The 14,064-nt window shown below is 44.9% G+C and overlaps 1 protein-coding gene across 1 annotated transcript in view; it reads right to left on the reverse strand.

The window, feature by feature from the left end:
* LARS1 (leucyl-tRNA synthetase 1) overlaps positions 1-12,262 on the reverse strand; it is a 63,194-nt gene extending 50,932 nt beyond the window's left edge. Inside the window, exons 1-3 of the mRNA XM_006128555.5 lie at positions 12,108-12,262; positions 10,226-10,344; positions 1,897-1,984 (exon numbers count right to left, since the gene is read on the reverse strand). Of these exons, the coding sequence (XP_006128617.2) occupies positions 1,897-1,984; positions 10,226-10,344; positions 12,108-12,110 (210 nt within the window). The 5' untranslated portion in view covers positions 12,111-12,262. The remainder of the gene's footprint in view (positions 1-1,896; positions 1,985-10,225; positions 10,345-12,107) is intronic.
* Positions 12,263-14,064: the final 1,802 nt, after the last annotated feature.

Consider the following 14,064-nt stretch of genomic DNA (forward strand, 5'->3'; position numbering starts at 1 on the left):
ACTAACAAGATGGTTTATTAGATGATGAGCTTTCGTGGGCCAGACCCACTTCCTCAGATCAAATAGTGGAAGAAAGTAGTGACTACTTTCTTCCACTATTTGATCTGAGGAAGTGGGTCTGGCCCACGAAAGCTCATCATCTAATAAACCATCTTGTTAGTCTTTAAAGTGCTACATTGTCCTGCATTTTCCTTCAACTACCCCAGACTAACACGGCTACATTTCTATCAGTAGTTATCCATATAATTCTCTAATATAACTGGTGCAGATCAAAATAGAGGGGAAAATACAGTATTGAGCAGATAGCAATGAATATTATATTAATGAATGACATGGCCTGTTTGGCATAGATGAGTGCCAAAAAGACACTGCTGAACTGAAGGATGAAATGGTAGATAAGGTGGGATGTATCAGAGATAGGGATAGTGCATAACATGAATTCTATTAGGAAAGTAGGAATTCTTCCCTTTTCCATATTATGTATCATTCTTCACTGGCTTAGCAAGTCGCAAATATAGCACCTTGAAAAAAATGTCACTTGTAATTATGGTGACTTATGCCATCCACACTTGAAATCTAGTACAATTTCAGCAGACACTACTATGAAAACCAGTATAACTAGAAATCATTGCTTTATACCATCTTTCTAGAGGCAGAATTTCAGAAAATGGCCTATTTTGGGATATGAACATGTGTGCGCACAAACATTTATGTACACAATGCTGGATTTTGTGCATGTACAGCTGTTTGGATTTAAAAGCACTTGGACGTGGGTGTTAGAGCTTACACAAAAGAAGGATGTGTTGAGGTTTCTTTGGAAATCTCAGACCTCAATCCTTTAACTCATGTGAGAAAGCAGCTGTTAAAATCATGAAGAATTTGAAATGGGAGTACAGGCAGTCCCCGAGTTACGTGGATCCGACTTATGTCGGATCCGCAGTTACGAACGAGGCTTTTCTCGCCCCGGAGGACTGGAGCGGCGGGACACCCAGATGCGCTGCAGTCCCGCCGCCCCTGTCCTCCGGGGCGAGAAAAGCTGCTCCACGTCTTCCTGGTCTGCTGGGGGGGGAGTCCCCCCCAGCAGACCAGGGAGACGCGGAGCAAAGCCTTGGAGCACGCCCACAGCGGGACAGCCCGGGCGCGCCTGGGCTGTCCCGCTGCGGGCGTGCCCCAAGGCTTTGCTCCCCGTCTCCCTGGTCAGCAGACCAGGGAGACGGAGCAAAGCCGTGGAGGACGTGGGCAGTCCCGCCACCCGCGTCTCCCTGGTCTACTGGGGGGGGGGGTGCAGCTAGTGCCCCCCCCCCCAGCAGACCAGGCTTTTCTTGCCTACGCCTGGGGTAGAGCAGCTGGGGCGCTGCCGGGTTGGTCCCGCAGCGCCGCTCCTCGGCGCTACTGTACTAACCCGGCAGCACCCCAGCTGCTCTGCCCCAGGCGTCCTGATTCAGCCGCTGCTGAAACTGACCAGGGGCTGACTACAGGAAGCCTGAGGCAGAGTTGCTCTGCCCCGGGCTTCCTGGAATCAGCCGCTGATCAGTTTCAGTAGCGGCTGACGCCAGTTCTGACTTACATACAGATTCAACTTAAGAACAAACCTACAGTCCCTATCTTGTACGTAACCCAGGGACTGCCTGTACAATGAATACACGATGGTATAACTAGAATGATCTGGTTTTGAAGTCCAACATCTCAATCTGCTGGAATTAGAAACATTTTACTTTTGGTGGCTAGACTGCTGTCACTTTATATAAGGATAGAGACAATAAAATTTAGAGAAAAAACCTTGGCATCTTAACACTTTGTGAATGCTCAACAAGAGAATGTTAAGTGAGGCATTCTGGATGTTTAACATTTGTTCTGAGAATGCATTAAAAGCCATTAGCAATGGGAAATTCTTACCTCACATTTAGATAAAGAAAACGTATGTCCCAGGTGAAGGCGACCATTCATATATGGGTATGGAAAGCTGGCAAAATACTTTCCTTTACTAAGGAAGGATAAAAAAGATGTTTTAAAATACCATTATAACTAGCTTTTAAAATGAAATTCAGAATAGGAGACTAGCGCCATCTATTGTTTTTAAAAGAATGAATCTATTAAACAAACAAGCATGTTTTGCTACCATAGACCCACAGCTATGATAACGTACAGTGTCCACAGCTAAGTTCTCTGTAGGCTTTGCGACCATGTAGCTATTTATTAAGCTCCACTCAGAGGCTTAGAGCTCCAATGCAGGCAAGGAGCTTAGAGAAGCCATCTGTGCAGCTTCAAATGGAGATAAGGAAGATAAGGAAGGAGGGAGTAAGTGGCTGAGGGAAGAGTTGTAGGGTAGGGGAGTTTGGGCAGAGGAGAAGGAAGGGAGGAGGTAGTTGGCTGGGAGGAGTTGGAGGGGAGGAGAGTTTGGAGACTCCAGTCTGTGCCAGGAGAAGAGGTAGAGGCAGAAACCCAGCCCTCTCCTCAAGTCTCCTGTGCTGAGAAGGTGGGGGGAGGTGGGGCGGCGGGGAAGCTGGGAGAAAGGGGGTGGTTCTGGTTTTGGGGTGAGGTGGAAGCAGGGGGGAGTTTGTGCTGTGTGTCCTGAGGTGAGGTGGGGGAGGGATGGAGAGTGAATTTGTACTATGTGTCCTGTCCTAACTCTCAGCTAGACTGCTGATGCCTGCAAGTTTGAGATGGATTTTATGCTAGACCAGCGTTTCCCAAGCTATGGGCCGTGGCCCAGTACCGGGCTGCAGGAAAAAAGTACTGGGCCTCAGCATGGTTGCCGGAGTGTTCTGGGCTCCCAGAGTTTCTTTGTGGCACCAGGTCCCCCAAGCCCTTGGCGGCCCTGGGCGGAGTCTGCAGCTGGATCTTCTGGTTCCCGGCAGATGCATAGCCAGGGGAGGTCGGGGCAGGGGGGAAGGAGGAATAGGAAGGGAGAGCCAGCCATCAGAAGCAGCACTGGACGGGGGAATCAGGGAGGGCCAGGGAGATTGGGGGAGGGGCAGCCGGCGGAAGCAGAGCTGGGCAAGGGGCTGGCCGGTGGAGATTGAGAGGAGGAGTAGGGAAGAAGTGGCCGATGGAAGCAGGGCTTGCACTGGGCATCGGGACTGTCCGTGAGAGGTTGGGGGACTGGCAGAAGCAGAGCTGCCGGGGGGGGGGGGAGGCGTGAGTTCGGGGGTAGGGAGCTGGCCGGGGAAGATGAGGGGAGAGGGGGAGAAGCGGCCGCTGGAAGCAGGGCTGGATGCGGGCAGTGGGACTGGTCAAGGGAGATTGGGAGGAGAAGCGGAGCAGAACTGGCTGTCCGAGAGGGGATTGGGGGAAGTGGGGCTGGCCGGAGGCGCAGCAGGGGGAGCGACTGACCCAGCCATATAAGGAACTCGGGGTGCTGCCCCCCTTTCCTCCCCACAAAGCACGAGTGAGTCTGGCCCAGGGATTCTATTGTGCCCCCCCCACACACACACACACACCCTCCAGTAGTCGCGAACTGTCTGGCTGATAGACACACTCATGCCGTCTGAGCACATTTACCCACCAGGCAGTTCGAAACTACAAACTGATACATCTAGTAATAATAAAACTTACCTAATGAGAAAATACCAGACATATAACACGTCTGATATTTTCTCAGTTTGTTTTTTATGTGTTTATATTTTTGGGCTGCAAAAAACAGTATGGGAAAAAAAAGGGTTCCAACTAAAGTAAGAAGTTTGGGAAACCCTGATCTAACCAGCTTTCTGTCTGTCTTACGCTCCATTTATCCAATCCATATTCCTTAACTCGCTGGCAAGAATATTGTGGGTGACCATATCAAAAGCTTTGCTAAAGCTGGCACTGGAGGCTTTTGAGAGGACCAGAAACAACTTATCTGAATATTCATCATTTGATTAATGAATATGCAAATATATGTTACCAGTCCTTCAAAAGTTCATGAATGGATTTACTGGTCCGTGTGTCAAAAAGTTTGGGAACCCCTGTGCTAGACCCTAGCTGGGCTGAGAGGAGCGGACTGCATTGACATATGTGGGAGAAAGAGTATAGGTGGGAGAAAGGGTGTCTGTGCACTGCAGTAGATACAGAAGGGAGTTTGTTTGAGGTGTCCTGGCTCACTTGCTGCAGTCCTCTCTGGCTGTCTGGGTTGGGGCAGAGGGGAAGGGAAGTAGGGTGCATAGGTTATGCGTGTGCTAGGATATTTGCATGATTACATTTCAAACAAAGTTTACGTAGGTGTTAATGGCTTATGGAAAGAAAGAAAAAGATTCTTTTAACAGAATTTTTTTGGAGTGTTGCAGATATCTAAACCATTGATCTTAATGATTTTTTAAACCCTGTGTTACAATTAATACATGGTAAACTGTATTCAATTAAAGCCAGATCTTTGCTACATAGTAGAGTTCTGGCTCTTATGAGTCAGAAGTAGCAAGTACTAGGTGTGATGCTAGTTGTTTTGTGGGAAGAAACTTTATTTGCAAGATCTTTGAAACATGCACCTGTTTACAAACCCTGAAGCCATGTGTTAATTTGCTCTGGGGTTTCTACTCTGAGTTGGTGACACACACACACTGTGAAAGTTTCAAACCAGAAGAACTTTTATCTGTTTTCACAGGTCTCTGCTTCATTTGTTCTTGTAAACATTCCCAAGAGAAACTGTATAAGCCTTAGTGAATGCCTTTTACTCTCCTTTCCAGCATCGGTAAATATTGTATGAGTCTTTGCAAGCAGAGCATGACTATTTCTAGTTGACTCATAGATTTGTTTAGCATCTTATAGCTGAATTACGTTTGGATAATATGTATTTTGGTGTGTTTACTAGCTTGAGTTGTTAGAAAGGAAGATGATACATGTACTCTAAGGGTAGTGTTAATTTTATTTTTATTTAATTTAATATTAAATATAACAACCATTGTTTCTTGTTCACTATCCCTTGATTTAATATATTTTCTTCTACACTTATGGACTCATTATATACCTTCATTATATATATTTTGTATGTTTGTTTCTTTGTTTGTATTGGTGGTGCACATCCACACTCCACCTCAATATTGATACTGCACATAAGAAAATTCAACCCTCCCAAGGACAGAAAATGTTAGAGGGAACACTGGTCCACAGTAACATCTTTTTGATTATAAGTAAAAGTTCTTCATAAATAAGGTGAATACTGGCCTAACACAAACAGATGCTTACTAGATAAAGCATCTTGCAACGGACTGAAAAGCAAGAGACACTTGAGTTCTAATTCTGGTTCTACCAGTGACATATGTAGTCTTGGATAATCCATTTACTTAACCTATCTAAGCCTCAGTTTCCACCTGCATCAATGGCACTAACACTCTTTATAAAGCACAAAGTATATGCCAAGGAGTTCTTTGATGGCTGCTGAGTCCTGTCACAGCCACACATTATTAATGTTTTGAATCCAAGTAGCACTCCACAATGCCTCGCTCCAGCTACAAGCTGACTGCCAACCAGAGCAGCATTCTACACTCCTTTCCCAATCAATCATCTTTGTAAGCATTCCAAAATCTTGTGCAGCAGCCTTCCTCTTTCTAGACTCTTAGCTAGCTTCAGTGTACTGGACAATATGCTTTTAGCACCCTGTAACCCAGCATTCCCTTGACACATTCACCCACCTGAATCTTTTCTTATTCATCAACATTGCTGGGAATGACATACCAGCACAATTTATCACTTCACATTTATCATCCTGTTTTGCCATCTTATCTGAAGAATTTTATGCAAGCATCGATATGACAACTGTTTAGTCTTTCTGTATGCTTGATGTAAGTCATTCATTTTCTGAGCCATAAAGAAGAGTGGATAAAACACGTTTCAAGTACAGATCTCACGGATGGAGAGACAGCAGCTGCATGGGGCTGGAGCAGTCCTCCACCCACAGCAGACCATGAGCCACTCCCAAGTACCAGTTAACTGGTTACCCATTCACATCCATAGCATCAAGATATACATTGCTGGCAACAGTAGTAACAAGGTAGCATAATTGGTTAACATCATCTGTTCTGGTTCAGAACAGTCTTGGCACACAATAACTGTCTTCTTCAAGCTTATTGCTAGCCCAAAGATTTTGCATGAATCAGAGAACTTGGTAATAAGACGCTGCAGCGCCATTTCCCCATCCGCAGAATAAGAATAATATTGACCTACTTCATAGGAGAATTTGGAATATACCTAGTGCTATATATTGCTACAATTACAGATTGGCATGTCAAAACTACCAAGATAATGTCTAGGTCCTGGGAGCATTAGAAAATTCTAGGCTAAACTCCCCACATCCTCTTTGCGCCTCGCTTTCAATCCTCCTCCACCCATCACTCCACTCTCCCAGTGTATGAACATGTATTATAAATATGTAATGCCTCTTAATGCTATTAAGAGATTCTTTCCCTCAAGCTTCATTAGGTATGAATTTCTGTTCTCAGGCTGTCCAGTGTAGTTATTCGTACATTGATAGCTGTATGCATTAAGGCAGTTTTTTGAAGGAAGTACAATCTAAAAGCCCTGGGAGAGCAGCTATTTCCCATCATATGTCTAGAATAAGCTACTGCCACAACTGTAGCTGGTTAGGGCTGATCTTGAAGACCACACAGAAACAGGGGGGCTGGAACAATTTTTATAGTGAGGGTACTGAGAACCAAACTGTAAAACCCTGTATTTAATGGAAACCACTTCAAGCTAGTGGGCACAGCAGCAGCCATGTCCCGGAGCTTTAACTAGAACAGAATGTGGCCACTCACCTTACGAGTCTCATTTTTTTAAGTGTATCTATTTGTACCCATGTCATTGTCTGGGCACATATATGATCATTTCAAAACAAGTAACAGTAAAGCAACAAAACTGACTCTCTCTTCAGAACCATAAGAGAACAACCTACTCAGGCCACCTTACTCAAGCAAAAGTAAGGATGTTAATTCAATCACAATATTCTCTATAATTTAAATGGGAACTGTCATGATTATCATAGTAAACTTAAAGAACTAGGAGAGGTAAAAGTGGTGCCTATGATAAACTGATGAAGTATGTTTCAAGAGCTGAGAGTCAGTTAACAGGATTTTTGAACCAATGGAAAGAGAAGCAGATTCTAGACTTCCATATGCATATTCTGTTTTCATCCCACTCAGCTTCAAAACTAGTGACTCCTAGCTGAAATCATCTTGGACTCTCTTAGTATCAGATAGTACAAAACACCTTACATATTTATGGTGCTTTTCTCCTTAGGGATCTTACAACACCTCAGATACTGAAGCTTCAGCAACCCTGTGATGTGGGTATTTATCCTTAATTTTACAGATGTGACTATGAGATACAGAGATTAAATCAAGGATTTTTCTCAACTGTATAAATAGTTTAAGTGCACAAGTCCCACTGCTCTTCAATGGGAATTATGCTCCTAAGTCACTTAAACACTTTATTTGAAAATCATACCCAGAGTTAGAAGTAAAGATGGACATACAACTCAATTTCCCCAGATTCTATCCTGTTCTCTGTGGTGAGAACAGGGTAAGCACAAACACGTTCTGCTGATATGCCTCTAGTACTTATAGGTGCTATTCAAATTGTTGGTTATAGTCTTTAAAGCTCTGAATACTCAGGGACTATAATAACAAGATTTGTCCACTAACTCCAAAAGTGTTGCATTCAGCATGGAGGAATTTGATAATTCAACCTCATCTTGGCAGATAAACAGGAACTGATCACAGAACTAAAAAAATCAATGGATTGCATGTATTTATGCAGCAACACTTCATTTTTTCTGTGCAAATAGAATAAAAGCCAAACTAATAATTTATGTACCAGGTCCCTTTAAAGGGTCAGTTTCACAAAGCTGAAAACAATGATGAGCCAAATTGGCCATAGGAAAGTATTAAATACAAAAATATAAATGATAATTAAGAACTACTTAAGAACATTTTACTGAATGCCCATGGAACCGCAATCAAGAAATAAGGCTATCCTGGTAAAAAAAAATCCAAGCTGGATTAGAGGGAAAGTGTAAACAACTATAAAATATAGTTATAAACTTATATAACAAATGGAAGAAAAGCAGCATTGATAGCAACTAAGATAGATTAGAAACAAAGCATTGTAGAAATTAATTTAATAAGTAAACCAAAAGTGAGCAATGACAAATATATAGTCAACAGAGTTAAGGACAATAAGGAGGGTTTTAAGAACAACGATATTGGTCTATTACTACATGGACATAGCAGAACTGTCAACAGTAATGAGGAAAAAGCAGTATTCAATAAATATTTCTGTTCTGTATTTGGGAAAAAAAAGCCTGATGATGTAATCCTATTACTTTCCATTCCAACAATAACTCAGGAGCATGTTAAACAGCAGCTGTTAGAAATGTTAAAGTCAGCATATGAAGATAAAACTTGAATGCAAGTTTTAAGAGTTGGCAGAGGAGCTCTCTTGACTGTTAATGTTAATTTTCAATAATTTTCAAATCTAGACTGAATTCTTTTAAAAATGGAATTAATTCAAGGAAGTCCTATGGCCTGTGTTATTAAGCAAGTGATATTGTATGATCACAATGGTCTATTTTTGCCTGATCTATTAATGTGACTCTATGAAACCTTATCTCTCATTATATCATTTAGACAGACAGGGATGTTTCTGCTGACAGTTTTTAGGAGTGAATGCAGGAATGGCAGAAGAGCTGGCAGAAGAAGGCCCTCACTTTCATAACTCATTCCCCTGCTGATCTATAAGAGCCAAAGCTTAGTACAAAAGGCATACCATAGCTGGTGATTTCATTTTGTATGTAAAATCCTGTTTAACTGGTTAAATGTAGTGTGAACACTGTGTTTAACCGATTAAAGGGGTTGGTGGGGAAGGGGCATTCCAGCCCTGCTGGGGTCGGGCTAGAGTAGCCCCCACCAGACGCAGGGGCTGTTCCAGCCTGGCTGCTTCCAGTGGGGACTGTCACCACAGCTCCCGGCTCTCAGCCTGTGCAGTGGGCCCAATGGGGTTAGAGCAGCCCGCTGCCATTGTAAGTACCATTTCACAGTTACCTGGTAACATCACCATTATGGGTGATGGTTATTGGGCCACCTTTTACCCGTTAACATCCCCAATTTTGTTAACTTCAAACGTTACTATCCAAGGACAAGCTGTTTGTAGACGCCTTCCCTACTGCATCAGTGACATGGAAACTCTCTATTCTGGGCAGCAGTGAAAGTAACTTCATTTCTCATAGGTACTGTCCTATTGCAGCCCAGGTCCCTTACAGTTCTTTAAATAGCTCCCTGCTGGTGCACCTGTTTACTTTCACCTCTGGTTCTGGAGCACTTATAGCTAGTTTCACTTACTTTAACTTTACAAGCAGTGCCAAAAGTTTAAAGCCATAGGATTTAAACCCCAAAATAAATAGAACTGCACACTAACCAGATGTATAAACAGCTTAATTTAGCAACACAGCTTTTATTCAATTTTCAAATAGAATAACTGCATGTTACCATAGCACCCTATGGAATTCCAGATCAAAGGGTTTATTACTGTAAAAATTGTTTATGGAGTGCTGAACTGAAGCTTTCCTTTGTAACCTGAAACTTTTTAAAAAATGGTAATACTTCTGGACTTTAATCCATGCTCTTTTGGGAGGATAACATCACAAACATTAAAGTTAGGGAATTGTAGATGTCCCATATAAAAGTTGTTTGCTGTATCTACCTGAAATCTGAACATGGAAAATAATCATATGATTTGTTGCATTCATTCTCTTAGCATTCACAGACTGTTTGCACTTTCTGGATCACTAGATAATTGGATCACTTTCAGGAACTGTAGATCAACGCATATAGAAATATTAAGAATAACAAATGTTTACCATGACCACAAAATATGGAAAGTCATCTGGTCACAGAAGGGATATGGAGAACACCTATCAAAACAGCCTCTGCTGCTACACAGGAAAAAGAAGAAATCTCTTTTCACTCATTGGTATTTCAGTCAAAATACACATGGCATTGCTTTATGAGCAGTCAGCAATAGGAATTCACACAATGTAGAAACAGCTAAGTATTTCATAGAATCACAGAACACTAGAACTGGAAAGAACCTCAAGAGGTCATCAAGTCCAATCACCTGCACTTTCAAATTACATAAATACAGAGCTGGCTTGAAAATGAAAAAAAAAAAAAACCTCAAGTTTTCAACCAAAAAAATTCCCATTCAAGAAATTCCAGCCAGCTCTTTTTAAAAGCTGTCCCTCTCCCCAAAAAAGCATTACCTTGTCTGGCTCCCAATATCAGATGCATTAACCTCAAACACTCGTTCATCATCCCACTTCTGCTGGATTTCTTTTTCAATTTTCTTCAGGAAGTCCACTTTTGCTGTCCCTTTCCTTTCCTATTCAACACAAGAGGAAAAAAAATCTAGCCAGTTAGCCAACCATTTACCATATTTATGTGTTCATAATTACACATTTGTTTTGTAATTGAACACTAGAACTATATCTCAGATTTCCAATCATTACTCTGAAATTCATCCACTTCTTATTTGACAGTTTTGTGTGTCTCCTATTTCCCCCAAGATTTTTTTTGAGAGTTAAAGCCTGGTTAAAATTCAGTGAATACTGTAAAAGGTTTAGGACTCAGATAAAGCTGCATATCGGCAAAGCACTACTATAAATATTAATAAATCCTCAGACTTGCTACCTAAATGAAGTTCCATTAACTTCTCTACCTCCGTTTCTATTATATCAAATAGGGTTGAACAATTTGCATTAAGTGAGCATACCTAAATTCTCAACTCACTGCAGTTTGCTCAGAGAACTAAATATGCTGCCTCCATATTAATATCAAATATGCTATAGGAAGTCACAACTAAGCCTCCTGTTCTGGAACCTTACTGCTAAATGATCTGTATTTACTTCACAAATAAATTACCATTGACCTGTGCATTACAGAGTTTTCATTTCAAGCATTAGGAAAAAAACAAAGCCAATCATAACTGGTTTGGTTTGATTCATGCCACTAAAAACCAAATGGTTAGAAAGTTTAAAAATAAAAATACAGGTCAGTATTTCATAGTTTAAAAAGATGGAAAAGCTTTCAGTATACAGTCTTTGCCAGAGAATATTGTTGCAGGAGGACTAAAGTAAGAATGTTAAAATGCGGTTAACTGACTAGCAGACTAGTTGATGGAATTTCCATTGACTAGTCATAGGCACTTCCACATTCCTCCTTTGAAATGTACAAGAGCCCCTACTGGGGCTCTTGTACATTTCAAAGGAGGAATGTGGAACTTTGTGTACAGCCCAGGGCTGACTCTGGGCTACTCCCCGGTGCCTGCTCTGAAATGCACACAAGTTCCCAGCAGGGGTTCTTGTGCATTTCAAAGCCATGGAGCCCGGGGCCAGTGGGGTGGCTGTCTCCCCCTTTAAAACACCACCACTGCCCCCTTTAAAACGGGCGGAGGCTGCAGTTTCAAAGGGGAAGCCACCACACACTGATCAGCTATGCAGCGGCTTCCCCTTTGAAACTGCCACCTCTGCCCATTTTAAGGGGGCAGCCATGGAGTCCCCAGCTGACCCCGGGTTCCGCGTGGCACTTCCCTGGAACCTGGGATCAGCTGGGGAGTCCATGTGCCATGTTAACAGGACAAAGAAGAGCAACAGCATGCATGCCACACGCTAGTTAAAGCACAGCACTGAACATCAATGTAGTTTCTATCCCAAACTCTGCTACTGGCCCCCACACAGTCTTGGGCAAGTCACTTTGCCTTTCACCACCTCAGTTTGCCCTTTTGTAAAAGAGGGATAACAATTACAGCTTCTCAGAGCCTTGTGAGTGGCTCAATGGTAGAAAACTGTTTTAAAATTATTTGACTTAAGGCATGACGCGAAATGGAGCATTCAGAGGCCCCTGCACAGGAACGTCCCACATGGATATACAGTTCAGCATCCCGTCACAGTCACACGCCACTGGGAAGTTCAATGCCCCAGCATCCCACCCTGGGGGCAACACACAGCCTCCGTGTCTACAGTCCCAGCCGCCCGCCCTGGGGGGCAATACACAGCGTCCAGCCCCCCGCCCTCTCCCAGCGGTCAGCAAGGACCTACCCTCTCAGCCGTTGTCTGCGGTGCCCCGGAGACACAGCCCCATACTCACCATCACCCTGTCTTTTGCGGCCGGGGTCCCGACTCCCCCCACCTGGTCTCCTCAGCCAGCTCCACGCTGCACCGGCTTCAGGAATCCAGTCACACTGCGGCAAGCGCAAGGCCAAGACTGCTGCCGCAGAGACTGGCGGGAAATGTTGTTCTCCATGCTGCCAGTCTAACGCTGAAGAGGAGCTAAAAAACTACGATTCCCAGATACCCCGCGACGCCAAGCGCATGGCTGGCCGACGTGTAGCTCCCAAATACCTCACAGTTGTACTACATGTCCCATCATGCCCATCACTGGACTAGACCAACCCGCAAAGAGAGGGGGGCCACGTTATCAAGTTTCCCCTTCTTAGTGCTTGGGACATGTGGCTAGAGGGAAGTGATGTGGGACTGTCGTTATAGTTGCCCCTTGCCTAGTGGACTTAGTTCCCCGCTCAGCTGAGCAGTGGGTGTCTGCATCAGGGCCCCTTGCTCTTGGGGACTGAGCAGACTGGACTGGAAGCGAGCAACAGAAATGATAAAAAAAAAGGTTTAGCAAACCCGAGCTGTGACTGGGAAAGGTTAAAGAAACTGGTCCTTTGAGAAAAGACAACTGAGGAGGGACCCCATAACAGTTTTTAAAATGTTAAAGGCTGCCATAAAGAGGACTTGTGATTAATTGTTTTCCATGTTGTGAAGGAGCGGGCTAGTCCCCCTCTCTTGTGGGGTTCCTCTCACCTTCCTAATTGGCCCTTTGCTCAGAGTTTTTCACAGGCCACCCTGCCTCTTCGGCAGTGTGTTAGAGTCTCAGCTTCCAATAGCTCGTACACTGGCACCCGCCCTTAGCGGACAGGGTAGAGGGACCCAGACCCGCCCTCTTTCACAGGTCCCAGCTCAGGGCCCTAAGGACAGTCACAGACAAGTTCCAGATGGGGATTCCTGCCGTAACGCATGAGCCTGTGGGCCTTAGCAGGGAAGCCCCACCCTGGGCTACTTTCTACAGCTGGGGAGGTCCGCACCCCTCCTGGCTGTCTCCTCGATCATAGCAGATGGTTTGCTGAAGCCGGCCGAGCCCTGCCGCTATCCCTCCCACTCACTTGCGGTGACCATCCTCTCTCTCCTCCTTCATCTCTCCTCTTCTCTGTGTCCATTTCCCTTTTGTACCTCCTGCCTTGTCTCTCCTGCCCTACCCCTCCCCATGACATCACTGCTATGCACCCCGCCGCCCCGTTCCTCTCGCGGCATTCCTGGCACGCTCGTAACGCGCCCGAGGCATCCCGATCCGGTTTGCAGCGCTGCCCAGCTGTGCCATGGCACGCGAACATGCAGCGCAAGCAGGGCTGGATTAAGGTGGGGGGGGGGCTAGCTGGGCAGCTGCCTGGGGCACCAACCTATGGGGAGCACCTGATGGCAGCTGTAAGGGGCGCCACATGCCCGGCCGCACAGTGCCCCTTAGAACTGCAATCAGGCACTGCGCGCCTGGGGCTGGGGGTCATGTGGCTCCCCTTAAAGCTGCCATCAGGCACCGCGCGCCCGATGGCAGCTGTAAGGTGCACAGTGCACCAGGGGGCAGGGCCGCACATGCGCCGCACACCCACTGCCCAGAGCGCAGGAATGGCTCGAGCCGGCCCTGAGCACAAGCGGCAAGATGGGCTCTGTGCTCCCCGCAGAGCACGGCAACGGGGGTGTTCAGAGTGTGAGGCGATCGCGCCCCGTCACACATGTCCACTGAAAGTAAGACAAAAAGTATGTCTTGATCTGAAGCAAGGGAGATTTAGGTTAAAAAAAACTTTGTAACTCTAAAGGTAATTAAGATCTGGAATAGAGATGTGAATGGGAAACAAATTACCCAGCTTTTCAGGCACCAGTTAACCAGTACCTGCTATGGAGGGGCTGGGTGGGAGCAGAACCCAGCCCCCTATGCTAGGGGTAGGCGGCTCATGCTGCTGACTCCTTGGAGGTGGGGATGCCTGTCCTTCATC

This window comes from Pelodiscus sinensis, chromosome 16 (assembly GCF_052426305.1).
Source record: "Pelodiscus sinensis isolate ZL-2025 chromosome 16, ASM5242630v1, whole genome shotgun sequence".
Classification (NCBI taxonomy): domain Eukaryota; kingdom Metazoa; phylum Chordata; order Testudines; family Trionychidae; genus Pelodiscus; species Pelodiscus sinensis.